The sequence below is a fragment of the Bradysia coprophila genome (assembly GCF_014529535.1).
Source record: "Bradysia coprophila strain Holo2 chromosome X unlocalized genomic scaffold, BU_Bcop_v1 contig_26, whole genome shotgun sequence".
Taxonomy (NCBI): domain Eukaryota; kingdom Metazoa; phylum Arthropoda; class Insecta; order Diptera; family Sciaridae; genus Bradysia; species Bradysia coprophila.
The window spans coordinates 2,214,673-2,236,768 of record NW_023503313.1 but is presented as its reverse complement, the minus strand read 5'-3'; the positions used below and the strand labels follow the sequence as shown (position 1 = coordinate 2,236,768).

The window sequence follows — 22,096 nt, the reverse complement described above, 5'->3', positions numbered from 1 at the left end:
GATTCGGACCTGAAGGTACAATTTTGAACCATGAAAGAATTCATCGAGGAATTCATTTATTTGTTCTAAGAGCACTCCATTAAAATTTTCATTCGAGAAGTGTGGTTCTTAAAGTTCTTGTGAAAGATCGAGAACCACTGACGAATATTTATCAATTGATTAATTCCAGTTTTGGACGGTAAATTTTGGGCATTCACGGAATACTACAGCCCCGTATTTCTTTCTTTGGACATTGTGTTATTTGTCCACGTCTAGTAAACATTTTCATAAGAAAAATGCTACTTTCGTTGGGCATTCTGTTGTGCACAGGTAACATGGACCAATTCTACCTTCGAGATGCTCATTAACCTCTTCTATTTTTCCGAACAGGCGTATTGTGTAGCGAACCTTCATCCACCTCGACAAGGACAAGTTATGCGCGCGGTGATTCGTACGGTTGTTCGGAAAAGTTTTTTCGACATAATTGCTGGAAATATTGCACAGGAAGCAGTGGAAAATGGTGTTATACGGTTAAGGATAGTAGTAATCATTGCACATCCGACAATGATTGCCGCTGGTCGTCAGCTTGTCAGGGATGGTGTGCTTGGAATTCACAGAGTGGATGCTCGAAGGCTTGCCACGAAGAAGTTATAAAACCACAAGAACAAAGTATGCCACCGTGTCGACGGGGTCGACCATGGTGGGAATGTCAATCAAGTAAGAGGACATTACCGAAAGTCGATTGACCTTTATATTGAATAGGTCTCTTCCAAGTGCAACATCGAAATGTCAATCGTCATCCACAGACAACATAACCAAACAATGTTGTTGACAAAATGTTTGAAAAAGCGTTGAGGTTATGGCTCTGTGGATGACATTTGACAGTAAACTGCACTTTGCATCTGCGCTTCGAAGAGATCTATTGTATTTCTGTTTCGATAAATAAGGTTATGGAGGCGGTTGGCGAAGCGGATTATCAACCGGAGGAAAGTGGATCAGCCCCGATGTTCCGAATGATCTTGTTATGAATGCCACGGCGAATTCTATAGTATTCAACGGCAACTCAGCGACTGCAACCAAGTCTACTGCTAGCGTTCCACAAAGTGCTCTTTGGTATCCAATGGGTCAAATTAAAGTCACATCCACCACACTTTATTGGACATTCGCTATTCGCGAAACAGCAACATCTTCAGCTACATCAAGCGTTGCCATTGGATTGTCAGATTTAAATAAACTTGCACCAGGATGGGGAGTGAAGGGATTATTTTACAACGGTCCTAATCTATCCGACGGTTCCGTTCTATTGATGGGTAATGTTTGGTGATTGGGAGCAACGTTCAACTGTAATCCGTTTTTTATTTTACAGACAATTTTGGCCCAAAGATAAAAAACGGCGATAAATGTTCCATTTTGGTGAAATTAATCGAAAGCAGAATGAAGGTGTACATCATATTGAACGGCAAATCTCTCGGGTTGGCCTTCGATGTTCCCGAAGACACTTTAGATGGAATTTACCCTGTGGTTAAATTCAATGGTGAAGGAATTGCAGTAGAGATTGAAGAGAGCAGAATTTCCGATGCACCCACCGAACTCGAGCCAGTTAAACCACTTATTATGGAAGGAAATTGGACTCTTCATTCACTGAGACAAGCAGCCGTGCTCACTAAGCCCAATGTCACGATGAAAATATCAGAGATATATGATCGCGTTCATGAACGGGCATACCGAATTCGCATCCATGCTGTCAATAAATTCATGGGAAAACTGATGGAAAAGTCAAAGTCAAATTGGGCTGGAGAAATTATGGATAAAACTGCCAAGCAAGGGACTGCTTCAGAAATGGAACTTGAAACCGACATTTCTAAGCATATTTCAGCAATTCGGAATGTTGTACTCGATACCGTGAAAAATGAATTAAGATTGGAGTCGGCGGGTTCAACATCAGTCTGGAAACAAATTGAATCCAGGCGAACGACCGTCAATTTTAATCCGTTTAAAAAGGTCAAGAATTAATTATTTGAAGAATTTTTTGTTTGTTTTTCGATCATTTCCCGACAATGCAAAATAAATGTTTTGATTATGCAGCACGAACAATTTGCATTTACTGAATCCTTGGTGAGAGAATTGTACCGGGTCTCAATGTGACGAAAGTTACGATTTTTGTACAGTTCTTCGGTAGTTGTTCGAGTAATTTAATTAAATTAACTTTCGAACTAGAAAATTCATCAATGCGTCATATTTTGAAAAAGTGCGCCTTAAAATCAAATCGCAACAGTCATCGGCGCCATAATACTCACTGCGTTCTTCATTATGAGCAAATTGAGTGATAACTTTTTTTTCTTTTGATGCTTTTGATGTGTTTTGACGGTTTTGACATTACTGACGCTGTGCTTTGTTTTTTCCACACAAATTTTTATCCTTTCAATCAAATATTCAATGCATTTAATCGATTTAGATGTGTAGCATTGTGTTAAATTATCGTCAAAATGAGCATATTCAGTACAATTTGTCGTTCCTGTTTAGGGATAAATTTGGACGTGATCAACCTGTTCTCTCCGTTTGGAATGCTCGATAACAATGATAACCTAACTTTTTCCGACTGCTTCACGATCATAACAAATATTAAAGTCGAAATCAACGACAATATGCCACAAACAATATGCAAACGATGCATGCACGAGTTGAAAATTGCGTTTAATTTCCGGAAAAAGTGTGAAGTGTCGGATATTACGTTGAGAAGCAAGTGCTTGAAGAAGGAGGAAGATGCTAGCGTAGGCAAATATGATGACATTGACGCAGACGGTGATATGTTGATAGAGGCTTTGGACGAGGTACAATTTGATGAAAACGATGTAGTATTAGAGGACGCGGGCCAGGGAACTATCGAAATAGTCATACAACAGGATCCGGCAGATTTACAGCACACTCAGGTAAACTTTGATCGACCACAGCCGCAGGAGTTCTAATGCTCTAATGCTTTTGTGTATAATGCAGTTAAGGCGAAGTTCTCGGCGAAGAAAATCAGTAAACGAATGGAACAAAAGTACGGAGCATCTTGAAGAGTACATTCTGACGCAAGAGGAGCATATAGAATGTGTGAAAGATGAAGGACAAGTGGAAATTGTGGAATTATCCGATAACGAATTCGCTGTTGAAAATGACGACATCAAAGATGAATATGGACATGAACCGGATGGACTGGACGAACCAAGCAATGAGGAATTCGAAATTCATGACAAATCCATCATCGAAGAGAATGAGTTCGAGTGCTATGAATGTCAACTAACTTCCAGTAATGTTTGCGGATGGCATAGCCAATTGGTTCGCTTCTTCAATAGCATTTCCTTATTGCAGATGACGAAATCGCACTGGAGAAGCACATAAAAACGGTTCACAATCAGAAAATTTATCACTTGTGCAATGTGTGTGGTAAAACGTTTGCCCAGGAATCGTCCCTCAAAAATCATATGGCCACTCATCATTCAAGTGAGTAATACTTCTTCTCTTGTCTAGCTTGCTTTTGTTATGATTTTGACAAATTTTGTGTTACTTAAAGCTCGCTTTACATTGAGTAACTCGCAAGTTACTTGCATTTTTGAATTTACGAGATGTGTGGCTGCAAAAGATTTAGATTCTAGAGCCCAAAATTCGTAACATCATGAAAAAATTGAATCTGAGTGCAGTGATATTGTCTTTCAGGTGACAAGGCCTTCAAGTGTGACAAGTGCGACAAGAGTTATACCAGCAAGAATGGTCTGCAAAGTCATATGTTCACGCACATGGATGAAAAACCTGAACGGAAGTAAGTTATAGGTCGATTTTGATATTTTTGTAGCTATCGTAGGGAGTGAAATTTGACGGGAAAATGTACCAATCATCACAGCCCATTAACTACTATTTTGGTGTATGTTGATGCATAAACTCCTGACCTGTAAAATTCTTCATTTTACCTTTAATTTCGCTAATCTGAGCATAACTGGGCGCGTATATGACCAAACTATAAAAGAAGGAGACATATTGAACGTCCATGTGTATTTTCGCTGTTATTTCAACAAAGAAAATTTCTTTTCAGCTTGACCTGAAGGCAAAAACTGTTTCGAGCTAAATATCTTCCGAGATAAATGTAAAAAGTTTCATGACGAAGATATATAATCGACAATACCTTTTTCCGCCTCTTAGAGGTGCAAGAAAGTTCTATATTCGCACCTGAGACACGCATGCATTTGGTATGTAATTCTACGAGTCTTGACACTGACCGTCGGGATGTAAGCACTATACTCGTCAAAAAATATTTGTATGTTTTCTAATCCGCGTCCGCGCTACTGGAGACTATTGTAATTTCGAAACCTGCCATGAAAGTCTTCTCATTGCTTCCCATAAAAAATACTGAAAGCAGCACGTCCCGCCAATTATTTCTAATAAAAACCAAACTTTTTTTTCCAGATTTCTGTGCTCGGAATGTGGAAAAGGATTTACGACCAATCAACGCCTTCGCATACACACATTTACGCATACTGGCGAACGAAATTTTTCATGTGATCAATGTGGTTCGTATGATTTTTATGTCTGTCTCCGAACCTTGATTGATATATCGCTAGAATGTTATACGATTCCACGAAATTGTTTTTGTTTTGAAAGGCAATCAAAGTTCTATAGTTCCTTGAATATGTGTGAGGATGTTGCAAATCAGCCGAGAACTAATGGCTCAGAATCTTTCGTTTCAATTTGTTAAATTGTTCATTGTTAAAAATCCATTGAAATTTGGCTGTTGCTCAATATTCCAGAAAAATCGGAAGTTCTACGATTCTGTTTCTATATACCTCTCACACGCCACGGTATGAGTATGTTTCTCATTCTTACTGTTCAATGAAAATAAGACTCTGCTATTACGAACAGTTGTACCAGCGATCAACATTTTGCTTTTGTCAATCTGGTCTTACGGGTTTTCGTTTATCTTATTATTTTCTTAAAATTTCAACAGACAAATCCTTTGCTACCGAATTCCGTCTGAGAAGTCATCGACGAATACACACAGGTAAATGTTCAATCTAAACAACAACAAAAAAAAATGTTCTACACTCACTGGTCTTCGATTTACTAGGTGAACGACCCTATTCCTGTGATATGTGTAACCAAACATTTGCTCAGGGCAATGCCCTCAAGTGCCACAAACGCACTCACACAGGTACGTTTGACGACCGCTTAATTGGCACATTCGATTTCCATTTGCCCAATTTTCCAATTTTCAGGAGAGAAACCATATGCCTGTAAATATTGCGACAAATCCTTTTCACAAAATACAATTTTAAAGACCCACATGACATTGCACACTGGTAAGACGGTTAAATGTCCAGATTGTGATAAGAAATTTAGTCGCGCATCGTATCTCATTCTTCACAAACGGGAGCATACCGGCGAGAAAGTAAGTGAAGCGTCGAAGAAATTTCTAGATTGACAGTAATTCAATGTCCGTTAACCTTACAGCCGTATTCTTGCGATCGATGTCCGAATCGATACAAGCAGAAAAGCCATCTGGATCGTCACATGGACACACATTTGGGTGTGAAATATCCCTGCGAAGTATGCCAAAAGGAATATTCGAAACAATGGTCGCTGAAGATGCATATGTTCACCCATTCGGCAGAGAAACCATTTCAGTGTACGGACTGTACGTTGTCGTTTGTGAGAAAGGACAAGTGAGTTTTGTTGCCACCAATCGGAGAATTTCATTTCTTAACCACTTGATTGATCTAGATTCAAAGCACACATCAAAGCATACCATCCACACCGGTCGCTGAACGACGTTTTCAAAAAGGTCGAAGTGGTGGTACCGGAAGAAGATAGTCGACCTGCAAAGGATGATAGTAAAAAGGATGAAGTTGCATTTTATGCAACTGTAATTGTACCCACTAGTGAATCTATGTAGTTCGTAGCGAATCAATAATTTAAAATAGAAATTTAAGCTAATTCTGTTAGTGCACATTGTTCGTTGATTCATATCTATATATTTTTAAGATCAATCTAGTTATATAGTAATAACAAATATGAAATAGAGATGAGTTTTATCATTACAGATCCCGTTTTGTTTCAGTCATCTTTTTCAGTTTGATCATCACATTCATGTGTAACACAAAAACCGTGAAAAGGTAAAAGGAGCCTCATACATTGTCTTCGGCCATCCTAGTGTTCGTACAGTTCGTCCAAAATCGTACTGTTCCACCGTACGATGAAGCGTAAAAAGGATTGTAACAAATCTGCCCAGATCAAATGTACAACTGCTGTAAAAACTAAACTAAAGTCTGAACTGAAATGACAATACTTTCCTCTAGTTTTGAGTTCGCAAAAAGGCGTGATATTGCAAGAAAGGTTTAGCAGTAACCAGCGCCCTTCAAGCATCAAGCAAAAGAGATCAAAGTCAAATGGAGTACTTTTTTGTATGTGATGGTTTTTCAATGGTTTTTTACAGTGTTTTGCAGTTTTGTGACACACTGTCAAGTTTGTCACTCTAGAGTACCAGTCATGCTTGAAGTGTGTAACAAATAAAATATTCACTTCCATCATGAGATGCGTTTACCCTGCGATGTCACTTTTGTATGACCATTGTATTCTACCTTCTAAGGACCTGAGCCTGATTCAATTAATTTGGACCTGATTTTACCTGAAACCAGATTATAGTGATCAGGTCTGATCTGACCTGAAATATGACAGGTTGACCTGAAAATTTGTATGTTATGTGAAAGTGACCTGAGTGTTCATCCATAGAGATCGTTTTTCATATAAATATTGATGAGGTTATGTCTTTATGAATCAAATTCGACAGTAACTTGACAGTTCGTATGGCCTTTGAACAAACCTATGGTAAATAGACTGTTATGATCAGAGCGAGAAAACCGAAGACTAGTCATTTTCACGTTGAAGTTAATTGCGGCTTGTCAACTTTCGGCACCCTGGACTTTACTTAAATCGTCGAGGAATGCCTCCAAATAAATTTCTAAAAATCTAGAATTCCGTTTTGGATTTTTAGAAATTTATTTGGAGGCATTCCTCGACGATTTAAGTAAAGTCCCGGGGGTCCCGGGTGCCGAAAGTTGACAAGCCGCAATTAACTTCAACGTGTTCTTGCCTTGGGGTACTTGTCAAAGTATTTGCTTCTCTTTCAACGTGGTACGTTGAGAGCGAGAGGACAGAAGACCAGTTTATTTTAACTTGCCTTGGGGTACTTGTCAAAATATCTTCTTCTCTTTCATCATAACAGTCTATATGAGCCAATTATTTATTTGGAAATGTTTATTATTTTGTCCGATATTGAATGCCTACTCTATGTGCTCATATGGTATACCAATGGTTCACGCACACCATTTTCCAATTTGGAAGAAGAACATGAAACGTCAGTGTCCACACGTGCTATTTATTTATTTTACATTTTCCACCACACAAAGTTAAATTTCAATTTTATTGCCATGGAAGTGGACGATTTAGGAGACTCTGATCGGAATGCCATACATACCATACAAGCTAGACTTGTATCTGACACTGGTGAAGAAGCGGGTAATTTAAATACGTCACGAAATCGATCGAATTCCATCTATTATCGAGCATGCTTCAAAAATCTCGTTATTTCCCTTGCTAGGTCCACCGATAGATCTTCCAGTTGGCATAACCACAGCACAGTTAACTCTCATCTGTAACGCCCTTTTACAAAATGTAAGCTTCCCGTTTTGTTGTCGTTTCTTGAACACTTACAAATGAGACTTTTGAATGGTAGGAAGAACAGACGCCGTACTTGTTTTTCGTCAACGAAGAGGAGGTCAAGCAGTCTCTGGAGAAAGCGATTGACATCAATAAACTGGACACAGAAGCGGTTATTGATATTGTTTATCAGCCACAAGCTCTGTTCAAAGTACGACCGGTAACACGATGTACCAGTTCGATGCCGGGTCATGCCGAAGCTGTGGTGTCATTAAATTTCAGTCCATGTGGTCAACATTTAGCTAGCGGTTCCGGTGACACAACGCTCCGTTTGTGGGATTTGAATACTGAAACCCCACATTTCACCTGTACCGGCCACAAGCAATGGGTATTGTGTGTTGCTTGGTCTCCCGATAGTACGAGAGTTGCCAGTTCATGTAAGAATGGCGAGACAAGGATTTGGGATCCACACACTGGCAAACAACTCGGTAAACCGTTGTTGGGACATAAAAAGTGGATAAATTGCCTCAGCTGGGAACCGTATCATGATAATCCCGATTGTCGTCGTATTGCCAGTGCTGGTACTGATGGTGATGTGAGAATTTGGGACGTAGTACTCGGACACAGTGAGCGAATATTATCAGGACATACGGGAGGCGTTACGGCAGTAAGATGGGGAGGTAGTGGTGTAATATTCACTTCGTCAAAGGATCGCACCATTAAAATGTGGAGAGCAAGCGATGGCGTTTTGTGCAGAACAATGACCGGACATGCACATTGGGTAAATAATTTAGCGTTAAACACGGACTATGTTCTGCGTACCGGACCCTTTCATCCTGTCATCGACAAATTGAAGAAATTTTCAATGACCACCGATAGTAAGTGTTATGAGCTGTTCCGAGTGTTGTTGTCGTTATGTTAATCGACTCGTTCTATTCGCTAAATCGCAGAAAATGAATTGAGAGCGGTGGCATTGGAGCGTTACAAGAAAGTTTGTCCGGACGGTGTAGAATCATTGGTGTCCTGTTCCGATGATTTCACATTGTACCTTTGGCGTTCAGATTCATCGAAATGTGTGACTCGTATGACTGGCCATCAAAATGTTGTGAATGACGTTAAATATTCACCGGACGTTAAGTATGTTCACTTTGGTTAATAATACTAAAAATGCAAAGACATTATGTTCGCGAAATTTTCCTCAAAAAAACAAGGTTCTTCGCATCAGCTTCATTCGACAAATCTGTTCGACTGTGGCACGCTCATAATGGTGCTTTTGTCTGTACATTCCGTGGACATGTACAAGCTGTTTACACACTAGCTTGGTCAGCCGATTCACGTTTAATTGTAAGCGGCAGTAAGGATTCGACGTTAAAAGGTACGTGGAGTGTGCCCAGTCTATTGAAAATTTCTTTTTCCTGGTTTATGTTTACGCTTCATTGTTACAGTTTGGAGTGTTCAAACGAAAAAGCTGCTTCAAGAACTTCCTGGACACGCAGACGAAGTGTTTGCAGTCGATTGGGCACCAGATGGCTCACGTGTGGCCTCAGGCGGAAAAGATAAAATCATCAAGTTATGGGCCTATTAATCTTCATTGCTGTACGATCAGTTTTTTGTAATCTTGATCAAATCTTCAATTTTAATTAAAATATTCTGCGAAACTTCCAAGCACGTTTTGATTTTAGCAGAGTAAGAAAATGTCCGACAAACAAAAATGTGCACCAGAAAGTGTGATAAAAATGATCACCACTGAAGGAGGAGGGAGCTAATATTGAAAGTCTAGTTGATCAATCCGGTAAAAAGAGGCAAACATTTTAGTGGTTGCAAAATGATCAACTGTTTCGTTGTTTCTTCAGTTAAATCAGTTAAAGCCTAATTCAAATGAGACACCACCAAACAAACTAATGAGCGTGCCATCGACGAAGGTTACTAAAAAAATTATATTTAGACTGCAGCAGTGCTCACATAAGTCTCATCGCATCGAAACTTATACTTAAATGTATTCCGTTACAACCGGTCAACTGGCTCCTTTTTCACCCTTGCAATGGTTCTGCTAGAACGACCGGGCTAGCTTCGACTTGAAAACATTAACGAAATCAGTCCTAATTGGAAGAAAGTAGCGAAAAGTTGTAACTCTTACGAAACGAACGGAGAAGTGCTAACACGCTTTAACGTTATCCTTTGTTGGCCGTTGACAAGGATCTGAATGAGAACAAATTGGGTCAACCAAATAGGTGAGCGTGTCACGAGATTGAATAAATATAGAGCGCCGATATAAGTAAGGATTGTCATTACAACCATTACAGTTCATTCGTACAATTCTCTAATCCGGTCGGTAGAACTTGAATTAAAAGCCAGTTAAATTCCCATTGTTATTCACCTAAATGAATGAATCTGCTGTTGTTGTCTGTCATTAACAGCTGACTTCTTTTATAGTAAAAATTGTTAGTTTTTCATCAGACAGGGTAACTAAGAAAATATCCGAAGATGAGAAACAGAAACCTTCGACATTTTTTCCATATTTTTTCCGTTTTCCCATAATTTTCATTTTCATAGATTTTATTCTGAAGGCTGCGATTTAACTCAATGTAGTCGCGGCCTTCATTTCTCCTCATATGAATGATAAATTATACTTACCGTCCGAATGTCGTTGCATTTGATTGGAGCTTTTTAGTTATGTCAGAAAATTCAAAACAGAAACTATTTTCTATGGTTAACCCTGTGTAACCCATGACATTGGATTGACATTCTCACAATCTGAAAAATCAAAATAGGAGCTGATAGTTAAAATCATCTTCAACTATTGGCTATAAAGCAACACTATGAAAATCAATTGATTTAAAATGGTTTGCCCATCGTAAAAGTAAATTGATTTACACGAACTGATTTTTAGTTCAGCTTATTGTGTAGTTTCTAAATTGAGGTTACGTGTTTCTTTTTCGTATTTTCTTTTTTTTTCGAAATTGAATCATCTTCGTCGTATTATTGTGCTACGAACTGGATATAGAAGAAAGACAATAACAGCCGAACAATGAGAAGTCGAAGCAATTCCGGAGTTCGTCTGGACTATTACCAGCGAATTGTCCATCGATTAATAATGACGCATCAACAGCCAGTGACCGGACTGTTTCCAGCATCGCCTAACAATCCACACGCATGGGTTTGCTCAATTCGATTTGTTTAAAGCCGTGCGCAGTTTTGAACGTAACTTGATTGCTTGTAGATACGAGACAATGTGTACTGTATTCTGGCTGTTTGGGGATTGTCAATGGCCTACAAAAAAATTGCTGATCAAGATGAAGACCGAGCAAAGGCATACGAGTTGGAACAAAGTTGCGTTAAGCTGATGCGAGGCTTACTGATGGCAATGATGCAACAGAAGGACAAAGTCGAAAAGTTTAAAACTACCCAGAGTCCAATGGACAGTTTGCATGCGAAATATTCGAGCAAAAATGGCCAGAGTGTTGTACAGGACGATGAATGGGGGCACTTACAGGTAAAGAGCTTGGTTTTGTTTACGTTTTGTTGAATTTTATTAATCTAAATTTTACGTTTCGTTTTTGTAACTGTTGCATAGATCGACGCAATCTCATTGTACCTACTAATCTTGGCACAAATGACAGCGTCTGGATTACAAATTGTGTTTTCGTTGGACGAAGTGTCTTTTATCCAGAATCTGGTGTTTTACATTGAGTCAGCCTACTGTATTCCAGTGAGTTTTAGTACTCTTTGATGAATCTGTGCACAGTTTCACGTGTGCCACTCTATTTTTCCCCAGGATTATGGGATTTGGGAAAGAGGCGACAAGACCAACCACGGTCTACCAGAGTTGAATGCCAGTTCAATTGGCATGGCTAAAGCAGCTCTAGAGGCTATGAACGAATTGGATTTATTTGGAGCTCGAGGTGGCAGGTAAGTTCATGAACTTTGTGTCGTGCATGGAATTGGTTCACCGACTCCATATCAAATGAGCAATAGCTAAATCAGATTATTCTATTCACTCAACAGTGCCAGTGTCATTCATGTATTAGCCGACGAAGCACACAAATGTCAAGCCGTTTTACAATCGATGTTGCCGCGTGAATCTAACAGCAAAGAACTGGATTCCGGTCTTCTTTCCATCATTGGGTTTCCTGCGTTTGCCGTCGACGATCCACAATTGATCATGGCAACTGAAGAGGCTATTGTGACACGTTTACAGGGAAAATTTGGCTGTAAAAGGTAAACATCTTCAATTCTTGTCGATTGTATGCATCGAACGGTGGCATTTTCCATTCAGATTTTTACGTGATGGATACCGAACACCACGCGAAGATTCAGCCCGTTTGTATTACGAGCGTTGGGAGCTTCGAATGTTTGAAAACATCGAATGTGAATGGCCTCTGTTCTACTCGTATCTTATTCTCTTTCATCTGTTTCAAGGAAATAAAATGAGCGTAACGGACTACGCACACAAATTGGATGTAAATTACAAAATGTCTTTGCTGACAAAATGTGCGGTTATTGATCCCGTTAATGGTTTTCTAGGAAGTTTTGGTCCGATCTGACGATGGAATGTACTTGATGCCTGAAAGCTATGCTGTTCCAGCCGATCTAGTTTCCGAGGAATACAAGAAACCCGGTTCTCAGCCGAGGGAAGTTGTAGGAAGGTGCCCGTTTTTGTGGGGACAATCATTGTACATTCTTGGCAAATTACTTCAAGAGGTACTGAAACGATTGATATATCCGGCGACATAGCCTCATCATATTCCGTTCTACCATTTAGGGATTTTTGGCAGTTGGAGAACTGGATCCGTTGAATAGACGATTAGGTGCACAGAAGAAACCGGATGTCGTTGTTCAGGTTGTCATTTTGGCTGAAGACAATATGATCAGAGATAAATTGGCCGAACATGATCTTCATGTGCAAACCATTGCTGACGTGGCACCGATTGAAGTTCAACCGGCACGAGTGCTAAGTCATCTGTACACGTATTTGGGACGTAACAAGAAACTTGGCTTAAGCGGAAGAAAATCCCGTGACGTCGGTATACTCAGTACGAGCAAGCTGTATTCGCTGAAGGATCGTATTTTCGCCTTTACGCCACAGGTAAGCCGACAATTTGATAATTATTTTTCTTAGTTTGTTTTTTCTAAAATCAGAAAACATTGATTTTGGTTCATTTTTTTTACAAATTTATGATCGTCAAAAACGTCATTCATAATCTGTTGATTCAAACATTTTATAGTTCGTCGATTTGTCAAGATTCTACATTGCATCGGACAATGAACTGATGATTGATATATTAAAGGGTGAAATAAATTTCTTAAAATCAGCTTGGCAAAATCTACTTGGTCGTCCGCTTGTTACGTTGGTTCTGCGGAACATTCACATAGGTCCGTTATGATGTCAATTTAATTTTTTGTTTCCTAATTTTTGATTTTGATTTGTGTGGAGTATATACCAGAACACTTTTTCTTTTGTCGGAATTTAATTTTATTAGTTCAAAACGATCTGTACCGTAGTGGAGGTCGGTAGTTGACAAAAAAAAAACAAACAAACAAAATTAATGTTGTGACTAATTTGAAAATATTCACTTTTGGGTTGGAGGGATGTTGGTTGCACAAAGTTGGTTCCTACAACCCTGGTTATCTCAACTAAAATGGCATGACCGCAACACACATTGCTTTCGTTGATTCGGTACAAACTAAAAGCTTATTGCACTCGACAAAATCCTACAGAGAAAATTCAACATTTATTTCAGTGTATGCCAGTCAGTCCTGCTGTTTCATTTTTCTTGCTGTCCTGACGAATTAGCAATTTTTGTCGGATGTTTTAGGAATGGGATCTTAGTGTCAATACATAGACGAGTTCGAGTCCATTGATGGTTCTTCTTAAGTGAACCTAATGACTTCTTTCAACCGAAATATTTATAAAGCCGGACTTCATCAGACAAAAATCAATTATATGCACTCGGTCTACTGACCCACTTTTGATATCGATGTATCGTCAAAGATGCGATTGCATATGTTAAGGCTATATCTTCAGCATTAAGGAATAGAAACGCGCAATTCATTCTTCTCCTTTTTTTCGTTCTTCAGCAGCCGACGACTTACATTCATGAATATTAATGCTAACAACGAAGACCCTTTTGATTTTTTTTTATTTTCTAAAATTCCTCTAAAAATTGTCTTTCTTTCGTTGACTAATTACACTCTTTCTTTGCGTTTTTCTTTTGAGAGAAACTAATTACCCGAACCATATACCTGCCATTAAGTTCCTCGTTTTATTACAACAAAATATCAATTAATAGAACATTGGAAAAGGCATCAATTTTTGATCGTAGTTTTTCCCGCTTTATTTCAACGGACTTGTCAATAGTAATTTTTAGTTTGCGTCCATTACATTTGTACACTACGCCAAGTCCAACGATTGACATTATTGTAAATATTTGTTAATGAATTGAATTATTATTAGCAATTGTATAGCCATGGTACACTGCCGCCGACATAATTATAATTCCTACAGCGGTTTGTATTTAAATTCGGGTTGTTTTTCACGCAAAAGTTTGTAATTTGCTTTTATAATCACTATTAATAATGTAAATACAACTCCTGCCAATAGAGGCAGGTTGTTCGGTGTCCGTGATACGTAAGATTGTATTTCGATTCAAAATTTGACAAACGTTATCGGGAGATAGTAGGGACCGGTTTGCAATTGGTGCCCGAAAACTATTTAAAGACAAATTCTATAAGTTTCGGTAGGATTGACCACAATATTATTTTATTCAAAAACATGAGGTAAAGTTAACACGTAGGGGTGCAGGCACTTTAGGCTTACCGGAAAGTGCTAAGGGGATCAAAGGGGAATCAAAGGTAAAAATTTTGATTTTTAGAAATTTATTTGGAGGTATTCCTTGACTCCCTTAGCACTTTCCGGTGTGCCTAAAGTTGACAAGTCACAATAACCGGCAACCGCAACGTGTTAACTTTACCTCAAGTTTTTGAATAAAATACCTTACTTGGCAATGGGGTAAATAATCGAAATTGTACTTCTTGTGTGTTACTTGTGTAATTTCACACAAGAAGGACCATTTCCAACATTTGCCCCATTGTACTATTCCTCAAAAACGTGCGGTAAAGTTGATTTTTGCTCACGATGGCGAAACGTTACGTCACATTTTTGATTCGTCACATATTAATGAGGAAAATGATGGAAATGATGCTTCTTGTGTGTGTATTTATCTCAGCTTCGCCTCGGATCATCAAATTTCACATATGAAGGACCATTTGATTATATGTACTGTATGATGTCCCCTCGGTTAGCAGAAGTTAGAATTTATTTCAAACGGTTAGATGATGTGAGCCAACATTTTAATTGAAATATTTTTTTCAAAATTACTGCGCGGCAAAATATTCTCATTTCAAGACAAAAGATACTTCGATCACTCATTTAAAAAAAAAACGGAGATCAAACTTCATTTTCATTGAATCAATAACCCACACAATATGACACACGTTACACCTCATTTATATTTTCTCTTTCACAAAGAACTTTGACTTCGAAGAATATTACACATCACGTGATCCATCACTGTTAGCCAGCAATTTTACAAATCAATTGGCATTTCTTGCAAATAATTGGCGTCACATGCTAGGTCGACCGACAATAACATTAATGGCAACTGAAAATCTTTTAGGTAAATTTAGTAACAAATCAAAAAACAAATTGGAAAACTTTTAAGGACTTTCAGCTATAGTTAATATCCGTAATCTATTTTGCATGATAGTTTCATTATGACAATACTTTCATAATTGCTGTAGAACTTTATATCATACACAACATGAAAAAGGATTTGCAGACACATCCTCTGTATAAGAATTTATCGTTCACCTAAACATTGCATTTTTATCATTTCATGTAACTGATTTAACAGTTCTTGCGAAATAAATTGCCTAACATTAGGGGTAGGCGAGTCGTGTTTTAGTCTCTATCTGCCTAGAACGATAATCTTGATGTTATCCCTCTAGGGCTAATTTGTGTATCTATGCTCGGCAGATCAAATAGCGTATGTAGACAGAGGTGCGTAATCTACTACCATTGCCCACACTGTGCTAAATTATTTCCTTAGTAGCACAATACATGTTGCTGTTCTGCTGACGCAGTTCTGGCAGTTGGGCCTTCTGAAAGAAGGAAAAAATTTGCATTTTGGCGCCAACTTTTTTTCTAAGACTTCTGTAAGCTTGCAGCACAAAAGTGCTGGGTTCATTTATATGTGGAACGATAGTAGGTGAGGCCACCTACAACATTCCATACTCAGTTCCGCGGAACATCGGAGCTGCAGGGAAGGCGGACTCTCCGCACTGACAAAAACATTTCAAAAAACTCACCTGTCGCAGGTAACTTTGTCTCCTCTACATTATCTGCCGCAGCTGTATTTTTTGTATGAGGCGCTACAGCTGTGGCAGCTATTGTAGATTACCTGGAGACAACGTTACCTGCAACAGCTGGGTTTTTCGAAACTTTTTTGTCAGTGCGAACATTCAGTATATTTTCAGTCAAAACTCTAGTGGATGTACATGCACCAGCCAGTGCGTATACTCTACCTGTAGATCTTTCCAAAGCCGACATTCGTACAACACCACAACAATTAAAAAAAATCTTGAGTTATTGTCGAAAAACTGTACCCTCTGGCATGTGCTCACTTTGAAACACTTTTCACAGAAAGTAAATTTTTTTCGAAAAAGTGAAAGATACGTGTTTTCTAGAATTGAAAGACGAATCCAACGAGCTATCACTCATTAAAATCGGAGACCGTTTGTTCCCCAATCGCCTGATCGTCTTGGCGATTTCACTTTTAAAAACGAATTTCAAAAATTTCTCTGCAAAAATGAAATGTCAAATCCGATCTTCCCTGATTTATTCAAATTTACTGAATAATAACGAAACATAAACTCGATAAATTTCAGTAAACGACGATTTTGTTAAATTTCAGTAAATTCGGTAAATAAATCTACCAATAATAGGCCCCGAGTTTAAAATACCTTCAACCTACATGTCGAACGATATTCTGTGTGAAGAAAAATTGATGTTTTCAACAAAAATTAAACTCAATAAATCCGATGAGTGTAGCTCAGTTTAGTGGTCGAATAGACCGGAAATACATAAATTCACTTCCAGAGTAAAACTGCAAATCCTTTTCAAGTTTAAATAATTGTCCATAAATGACGTTACTATGGCACGATGTATTATATAAGAGAAAGTCATTTATGGACGGCCATGTATATCCACAGAATTGCACGCATTTACTAATCATGAGTCGAAAATATTTTTTTGAAGTGGCGAAATACTTCCACTCACACATAAAACCGTAGACTTGTTATTTAACGAAAAACTAAATTTTATTTTCGAAAGATCAAAATCGCGTGCCTCTAGCAATGATACAAACAATGAAGAAATTGAAATCTGGCTACATTAACGGCACCAGAGTGATGTTGGGTAATCTTGGCGATTTCCTGAACACATCAGCAATCACTGACTTGAGCTTCCTGGGTAGTCAAGAGGATGGCTGTCCAGACAGTAATTTGAGACCTGTCGTACGTCGGTTAGGTGTTTGTCATTCTCGCCTGTTTTTATTTTACAGAATTGAACCCAGCCGTTCAGTCGTACTTGGATGAACATCTCTTAAGATCATTCAGCCAGAAAACTGTCAACGTTAAATCAGTAGGTCTTCGACCAAGGCATCTGAGACGCCGCATGTCATGCAAAGGAGCTATTAAAAAGACACGATCCATCAACGTTGACTGTACTTATCGCATCTAATTTTATGCAGTCTTATGTCATTTAATGAATTGATAATGCCTTTACTTAGCTGAAACTCTTGGAATGGAGAGCAGTTTTAACGAACGACGGCAATCATCCGCTGTTCCACCACCATGGCTCGAAGCCAAGCAACAGCCATACTCGAACGTATTCGTTACATCACAGGAAAAGGGCTTGATGGCCGAGACCGATGAAGGCATGTTTAATAATTCTACTACTTTTCCATTACATGATCGTCATGACCGTAAATGTTCAATGCTCATTTATCGTGCCAACTTCATTATCTACCGTTAAAATTTGTTATTACCTTTTGTGGCCGTAGTGCCAAAGATCCAGGTTTCGACGCCCAGTCGACATCGGTACGATACGAATTTCGCTGATACCGACGTTGACGAATTGGTGGCAATGTTACGCGAAACGGAAAATCTGGAAGAACAGGGCGATATATTGCAATATTTGGTTGACACGCAGGGCTTAGATTACAATACCGGTAAGTTGTGGTTTTGTGTAGTTTTGAGACGAAGAAAAAAAAGGTCCACAAAGTGGTCGGTAGAAATGCTATAAATTTGGTGCATTGGGTGTTTGTGACAAACATTTATGATATGATGCATTTCGTAGAGCTTTCAAAATTTGTGCGCATGTTGTTTGAATGGATCTACTTAAAGGGTTTTTAATCATTTATGGATGCCATGGCGGGCAGAAATTACACAACGCCTTTCTTATGTTTGCCATGACTACGATTTACACCAAAGAATGCATCGATTTACCCTTAAATATTCGAAATATCTTAAAAAACATTTGAAAACAGGAACAAACCCAACCTCAGGCCAACACGTTATTGTATGCAATTACAAGCAGCCTTTCTATTCCAATAACAGCATCCGATCAGATAAATGATAACAGATGGCGCTGCATTCGGCGAGGCGGATGCAACGCCCTCTGTTATCATTTCTCTGCAACCGATAGGCCATACTATGGAATAGAAAGTACAAAATATATTTCGTGTGGTCACGTAACTGCTTTCCACAAAGTCAAATTGGCAAGAGAGATTTCCGGACTTAAGAGAATATAGAAATTTATGGAACGTCTGTAACATCTCTGTCCGATAACAAAGTAAATTCATTCCGTTGAAGAATGTCTTGGCTAACTGTAAAATTTCGTTTTTGCACTCACTGGGGACTGGAACCTTGCTTAAACCGCAATTGAATTTTAATTCCAGAGATTGAACAAGCGACAAAACTTTTGTTTTAATCGGTAATTTGAGTCAATTGAATGATTGCGGTTCAAAATTCAAATACTCAACGTTTTGTTTTGTTTATTAGAAGTCTTAATTAGCAATTGAAGGATCAATTCACAAAACAAATGTCACATGTTTTCAATAATAATAATAATGATTATTCAGTGAACAGTATTTACATCCAGCTGTACGGCTCATTCTGTAAGGTATAACGCCAAATCAGGCAGATTAACTGTCAAACGGAGTCCCAGATTGATTTTACTATAATAATCACATGCACTTCCGTCATTCCTTGTTCGCATATTTAATTCAATGTTACATTCTACGTACTTGACTGTTTTAGTTGTTTGTTCGTTTGTAAGTTGTACTATGTTACATGTTTGGTAGTCGTGTTAAGTAACAAAATGTTTGTTCTGTTTTTGTGTTATTGTTGATGATCGTCCAGGCGCTTTGAATGATCCCTAAAAAAAATCTGCATTGTTCACAATAATGAGAAATTAGGAGTACATCCTATGTTCATCAATCTGTCTGAGTGTGGCAGTTTTGTTCATCCATGAATAGTGGTGGATGTAGTTCTAGATAAAAATGAACAATCTGTTGCCATTTATTCAAATCAACAAACAGACAGCACTCATCTGGAAACGTTAAGTTATTATGTGTTGAATGTTTGGTAAATCCTTTACAAGCGACAATCCGATCGCAATATTATCAGTAATTTTGTTAACTTCATCTGTAAGGCACATAGACGCGTAAGAAAAAAAAACGAAAACAGCAAAGAGAGGTAGAGTGATAACTCCGTCTCCGTACGCATGAAGAAGCTATTCAAAGAAAGTAGAATGTCAAGGAAAAGGTCGTTTTCGGTCCTTGGACCAGTTGCGCGTACTGTGAACATCGTATATCTCCCCTCTAAAAATACAATGACTTTGAATAACTTTCGGCGCGTATTTTCGTAAGATGTCGCGTGTAATGTAATACACTGACAAAAAAGAGTTGAAAATCTTACCTGTAGCAGGTAATTTTGTCTCCAGGTAATGTACATTATCTGACACCGTTGTATTTTTTGTATGAGGTGTTACAGCTGTGGCAGCTATAGGAGATTACCTGGAGACAAAGTTACCTGCTACAGGTAAGACTTTAAAATCTTTTTTGTCACGTGAATAACGTTGAGAGTTGTAATGTATTTACGATTGAGACATTTTGGACGGTAAGAGGAAATGTGCGGAGTGAAATCAGCTATAAAATTTCATCTATGAAAGTTTAGCATTTACAAAGCTTTCAGGTATTGAAAGCTCTCGATCGAACAAGAACAAGTCGAATTTGTCAGGACTTGTTATTGGGCAACTTTAGAATATCTCGTTTTTGTCTTTAAACGTCTCAAGAATATAATATGAGTTGAAGCATTTCAATATAAAGCCACTAATTTCGACACATTGATCAACATACACTAATACTGCTTGCCGATATTTTTTTTTTGTTATGTGCTTGGCTCATATAGAATTGACTGGTGAATCTGAGCCCTCAACTTCCGATAAAAATGAATCTTCTCACTCCGAAGGAATGCTAGAAGAAGGTCGCGTAGTAACTGTACGAATGCTGCTGAAGGGACTGTACGAAAAAGCATGTCAACAAAAATTGTGGGGATTAGTTAGACACACAGCCGGTATGCTTGGCAAACGTGTCGAAGATCTGGCTAAGGCTATAACGGATTTGCTTGTGCGACAGAAACAGGTTGGTGTTTCTGTTCAATCAAAAATTGGGTGAAGATGGTACTAACTTATTGCGTTTAATAACACAGGTTACTGTTGGAATGCCTCCATTAAATGAGCATACCATTACGGCACCGTTGCCCGAATTCGATTTGCGTCAACTTATTCATGAAGCGTATGGCGACGACGAAAGTACAGCTATGTTGACACAAGAATTGATGGTTTATTTAGCCATGTTTATACGAACCGAACCGCAACTGTTCCATGAAATGATACGTCTAAGAGTTGGATTAATCATTCAAGTCATGGCCAAAGAACTGTCGCGTACATTAAATTGTAATGGTGAATTGGCATCGGAACACTTGCTGAATCTGTCGCCATTCGAAATGAAGAATTTGTTGTATCACATTTTGAGCGGAAAGGAGTTTGCCGTCAGTAGTGGTATGTTTATCGTACTTTCTGTTTTTCTTCAATTACAAAATGTACAAACGAACCAAAAAATATTCCAGTTGCTCGCGGCAATTTTTCAATCGTTAGTTGTAAGTCTAGCCGTGTAAGCAAGAAAAGTCAAATTGGCCTGGGTGATGCGGATGTAAGTGATGACAGAATTACAGAGAGCGATGATCGCCAAGGTCAATGGTTGCGAAGACGTCGACTTGATGGTGCGTTGAATAGAGTTCCGAGAGATTTCTATTCGAGGGTGTGGACGGTTTTGGAAAAGGTGACCTTTTCAATTGAAAAACATTCGTTGGCTGCGTCTCTTTAACAAACCCGTTTACAGTGTCAAGGTCTGGCCATTGAAGGACGTGTTCTCCCACAAAGTTTAACACAGGAAATGACTCCAGGTGAATTGAAATTCGCATTGGAAGTTGAAACGGCCCTTAATACAATACCCCAAGTAAATATTTTCCGACTACAATCCAACGATGGAGATTAAAAAAAATAATCATCATTTGCTTCTAGCCGGAGTATCGACAGCTAATTGTGGAGGCGCTCATGGTACTTACCCTTGTCACCGAACACAATATGGTCTCTAGCTTAGGAGACATCATTTCGTTGGAACATTTGGTTCACAAAGCGAATCAAATATTTTTAGAGGATCAAAGGAAAGTCCAAGGTGATGCAACATTATGTTGTGCCAAATCAAGCGATGAGAATCGTCATACACCGTCTGGTATGTTACTGTGTGGCGGTGCCGCTTACATTTGCCAACATTTGTACGACAGGTATGATTTTGATGATTGTGCGAAATTGTGAACCGTAAATTTAAACATAAATTTGACAGTGCTCCCAGTGGTAGCTACGGCACAATGGTGTATATTGCCAAGGCCGTTGCAAGCGTGCTAGATTGTTTGCCACAACATGGTGACATGGACTGCACGATCAGCTAGATAGAATGTGCTATACGTAATGCGAGACACAAATCTCTAATGCTAATCAGTCGAGAGATGATTTCAGTTTGGCGAACAGTTTGGTTTTCTTTTTCATTTTAGCTTAGCTAAGACATTTTTAGATTGTAAATAATTGTGAAAGGTTTTTCTTTTCGTTTTGAAACGTTTACGTTTATGTTCGCAGAGAAAGTCGAGTTAGTACCGATCCACGTAATTCAAGTTCTCTTTGTCGGAGACATTAGATTGTTAACACAAAATCTCTAAATAAAGTTGTTGAGCAAATGGAAAATTGTTT

General features: G+C 38.6%; 4 protein-coding genes across 7 annotated transcripts; all 4 read left to right on the top strand.

The window, feature by feature from the left end:
* Positions 1–55: 55 nt before the first annotated feature.
* LOC119069223 lies at positions 56–2,064 on the top strand. The gene is made up of 4 exons (XM_037173249.1): positions 56–309; positions 370–696; positions 927–1,289; positions 1,346–2,064. The coding sequence occupies exons 1-4, from the start codon at positions 276–278 to the stop codon at positions 1,990–1,992; spliced, it is 1,371 nt and encodes a 456-aa protein (XP_037029144.1). The 5' UTR covers positions 56–275; the 3' UTR covers positions 1,993–2,064.
* A 273-nt stretch (positions 2,065–2,337) lies between these two features.
* LOC119069205 (zinc finger protein 2 homolog) lies at positions 2,338–6,052 on the top strand. The gene is made up of 10 exons (XM_037173177.1): positions 2,338–2,909; positions 2,974–3,271; positions 3,334–3,465; positions 3,679–3,781; positions 4,423–4,526; positions 4,961–5,014; positions 5,081–5,164; positions 5,229–5,401; positions 5,464–5,675; positions 5,734–6,052. The coding sequence occupies exons 1-10, from the start codon at positions 2,466–2,468 to the stop codon at positions 5,903–5,905; spliced, it is 1,776 nt and encodes a 591-aa protein (XP_037029072.1). The 5' UTR covers positions 2,338–2,465; the 3' UTR covers positions 5,906–6,052.
* A 1,296-nt stretch (positions 6,053–7,348) lies between these two features.
* LOC119069217 (protein Notchless) lies at positions 7,349–9,336 on the top strand. Its single transcript, XM_037173194.1, has 6 exons — positions 7,349–7,527; positions 7,610–7,683; positions 7,745–8,546; positions 8,619–8,805; positions 8,880–9,043; positions 9,114–9,336. The coding sequence occupies exons 1-6, from the start codon at positions 7,440–7,442 to the stop codon at positions 9,251–9,253; spliced, it is 1,455 nt and encodes a 484-aa protein (XP_037029089.1). The 5' UTR covers positions 7,349–7,439; the 3' UTR covers positions 9,254–9,336.
* Positions 9,337–10,390: 1,054 nt separating this feature from the next.
* LOC119069175 (probable phosphorylase b kinase regulatory subunit alpha) lies at positions 10,391–22,083 on the top strand. 4 transcript variants are annotated; one of them, XM_037173103.1, is made up of 19 exons: positions 10,391–10,825; positions 10,889–11,161; positions 11,243–11,377; positions 11,444–11,577; positions 11,674–11,886; positions 11,945–12,128; positions 12,193–12,369; positions 12,431–12,754; positions 12,894–13,041; positions 17,060–17,224; positions 17,289–17,450; positions 17,517–17,711; positions 17,790–17,957; positions 20,200–20,432; positions 20,500–20,851; positions 20,920–21,131; positions 21,192–21,308; positions 21,374–21,636; positions 21,696–22,083. In XM_037173103.1, the coding sequence occupies exons 1-19, from the start codon at positions 10,697–10,699 to the stop codon at positions 21,799–21,801; spliced, it is 3,690 nt and encodes a 1,229-aa protein (XP_037028998.1). In that variant the 5' UTR covers positions 10,391–10,696; the 3' UTR covers positions 21,802–22,083. The 4 variants fall into 4 exon arrangements, with proteins under 4 accessions (XP_037028998.1, XP_037028997.1, XP_037028995.1 ...); XM_037173102.1 differs by lacking the exon at positions 12,894–13,041 and adding an exon at positions 15,197–15,344 and having other exon boundaries at positions 10,392–10,825; positions 17,517–17,663; positions 20,260–20,432; XM_037173100.1 differs by lacking the exon at positions 12,894–13,041 and adding an exon at positions 15,197–15,344 and having other exon boundaries at positions 10,392–10,825.
* Positions 22,084–22,096: the final 13 nt, after the last annotated feature.

Excerpts from the sequence above, each read along its gene's own strand:
- LOC119069223 (XM_037173249.1), top strand. The coding sequence starts at position 276 with ATGCTACTTTCGTTGGGCATTCTGTTGTGCACAG. Across the intron at positions 310-369 it reads GGGCATTCTGTTGTGCACAG|GCGTATTGTGTAGCGAACCT; the intron begins GTAACATGGACC and ends TTTTCCGAACAG. Across the intron at positions 697-926 it reads ATGGTGGGAATGTCAATCAA|GTTATGGAGGCGGTTGGCGA; the intron begins GTAAGAGGACAT and ends TCGATAAATAAG.
- LOC119069175 (XM_037173103.1), top strand. The coding sequence starts at position 10,697 with ATGAGAAGTCGAAGCAATTCCGGAGTTCGTCTGGACTATTACCAGCGA. Across the intron at positions 10,826-10,888 it reads CTAACAATCCACACGCATGG|ATACGAGACAATGTGTACTG; the intron begins GTTTGCTCAATT and ends GATTGCTTGTAG. Across the intron at positions 11,378-11,443 it reads AGTCAGCCTACTGTATTCCA|GATTATGGGATTTGGGAAAG; the intron begins GTGAGTTTTAGT and ends ATTTTTCCCCAG.
- LOC119069217 (XM_037173194.1), top strand. The coding sequence starts at position 7,440 with ATGGAAGTGGACGATTTAGGAGACTCTGATCGGAATGCCATACATACC. Across the intron at positions 8,806-8,879 it reads AAATATTCACCGGACGTTAA|GTTCTTCGCATCAGCTTCAT; the intron begins GTATGTTCACTT and ends CAAAAAAACAAG. Across the intron at positions 9,044-9,113 it reads TAAGGATTCGACGTTAAAAG|TTTGGAGTGTTCAAACGAAA; the intron begins GTACGTGGAGTG and ends TCATTGTTACAG.
- LOC119069205 (XM_037173177.1), top strand. The coding sequence starts at position 2,466 with ATGAGCATATTCAGTACAATTTGTCGTTCCTGTTTAGGGATAAATTTG. Across the intron at positions 3,272-3,333 it reads TGAATGTCAACTAACTTCCA|ATGACGAAATCGCACTGGAG; the intron begins GTAATGTTTGCG and ends TCCTTATTGCAG. Across the intron at positions 5,165-5,228 it reads CCACAAACGCACTCACACAG|GAGAGAAACCATATGCCTGT; the intron begins GTACGTTTGACG and ends TCCAATTTTCAG.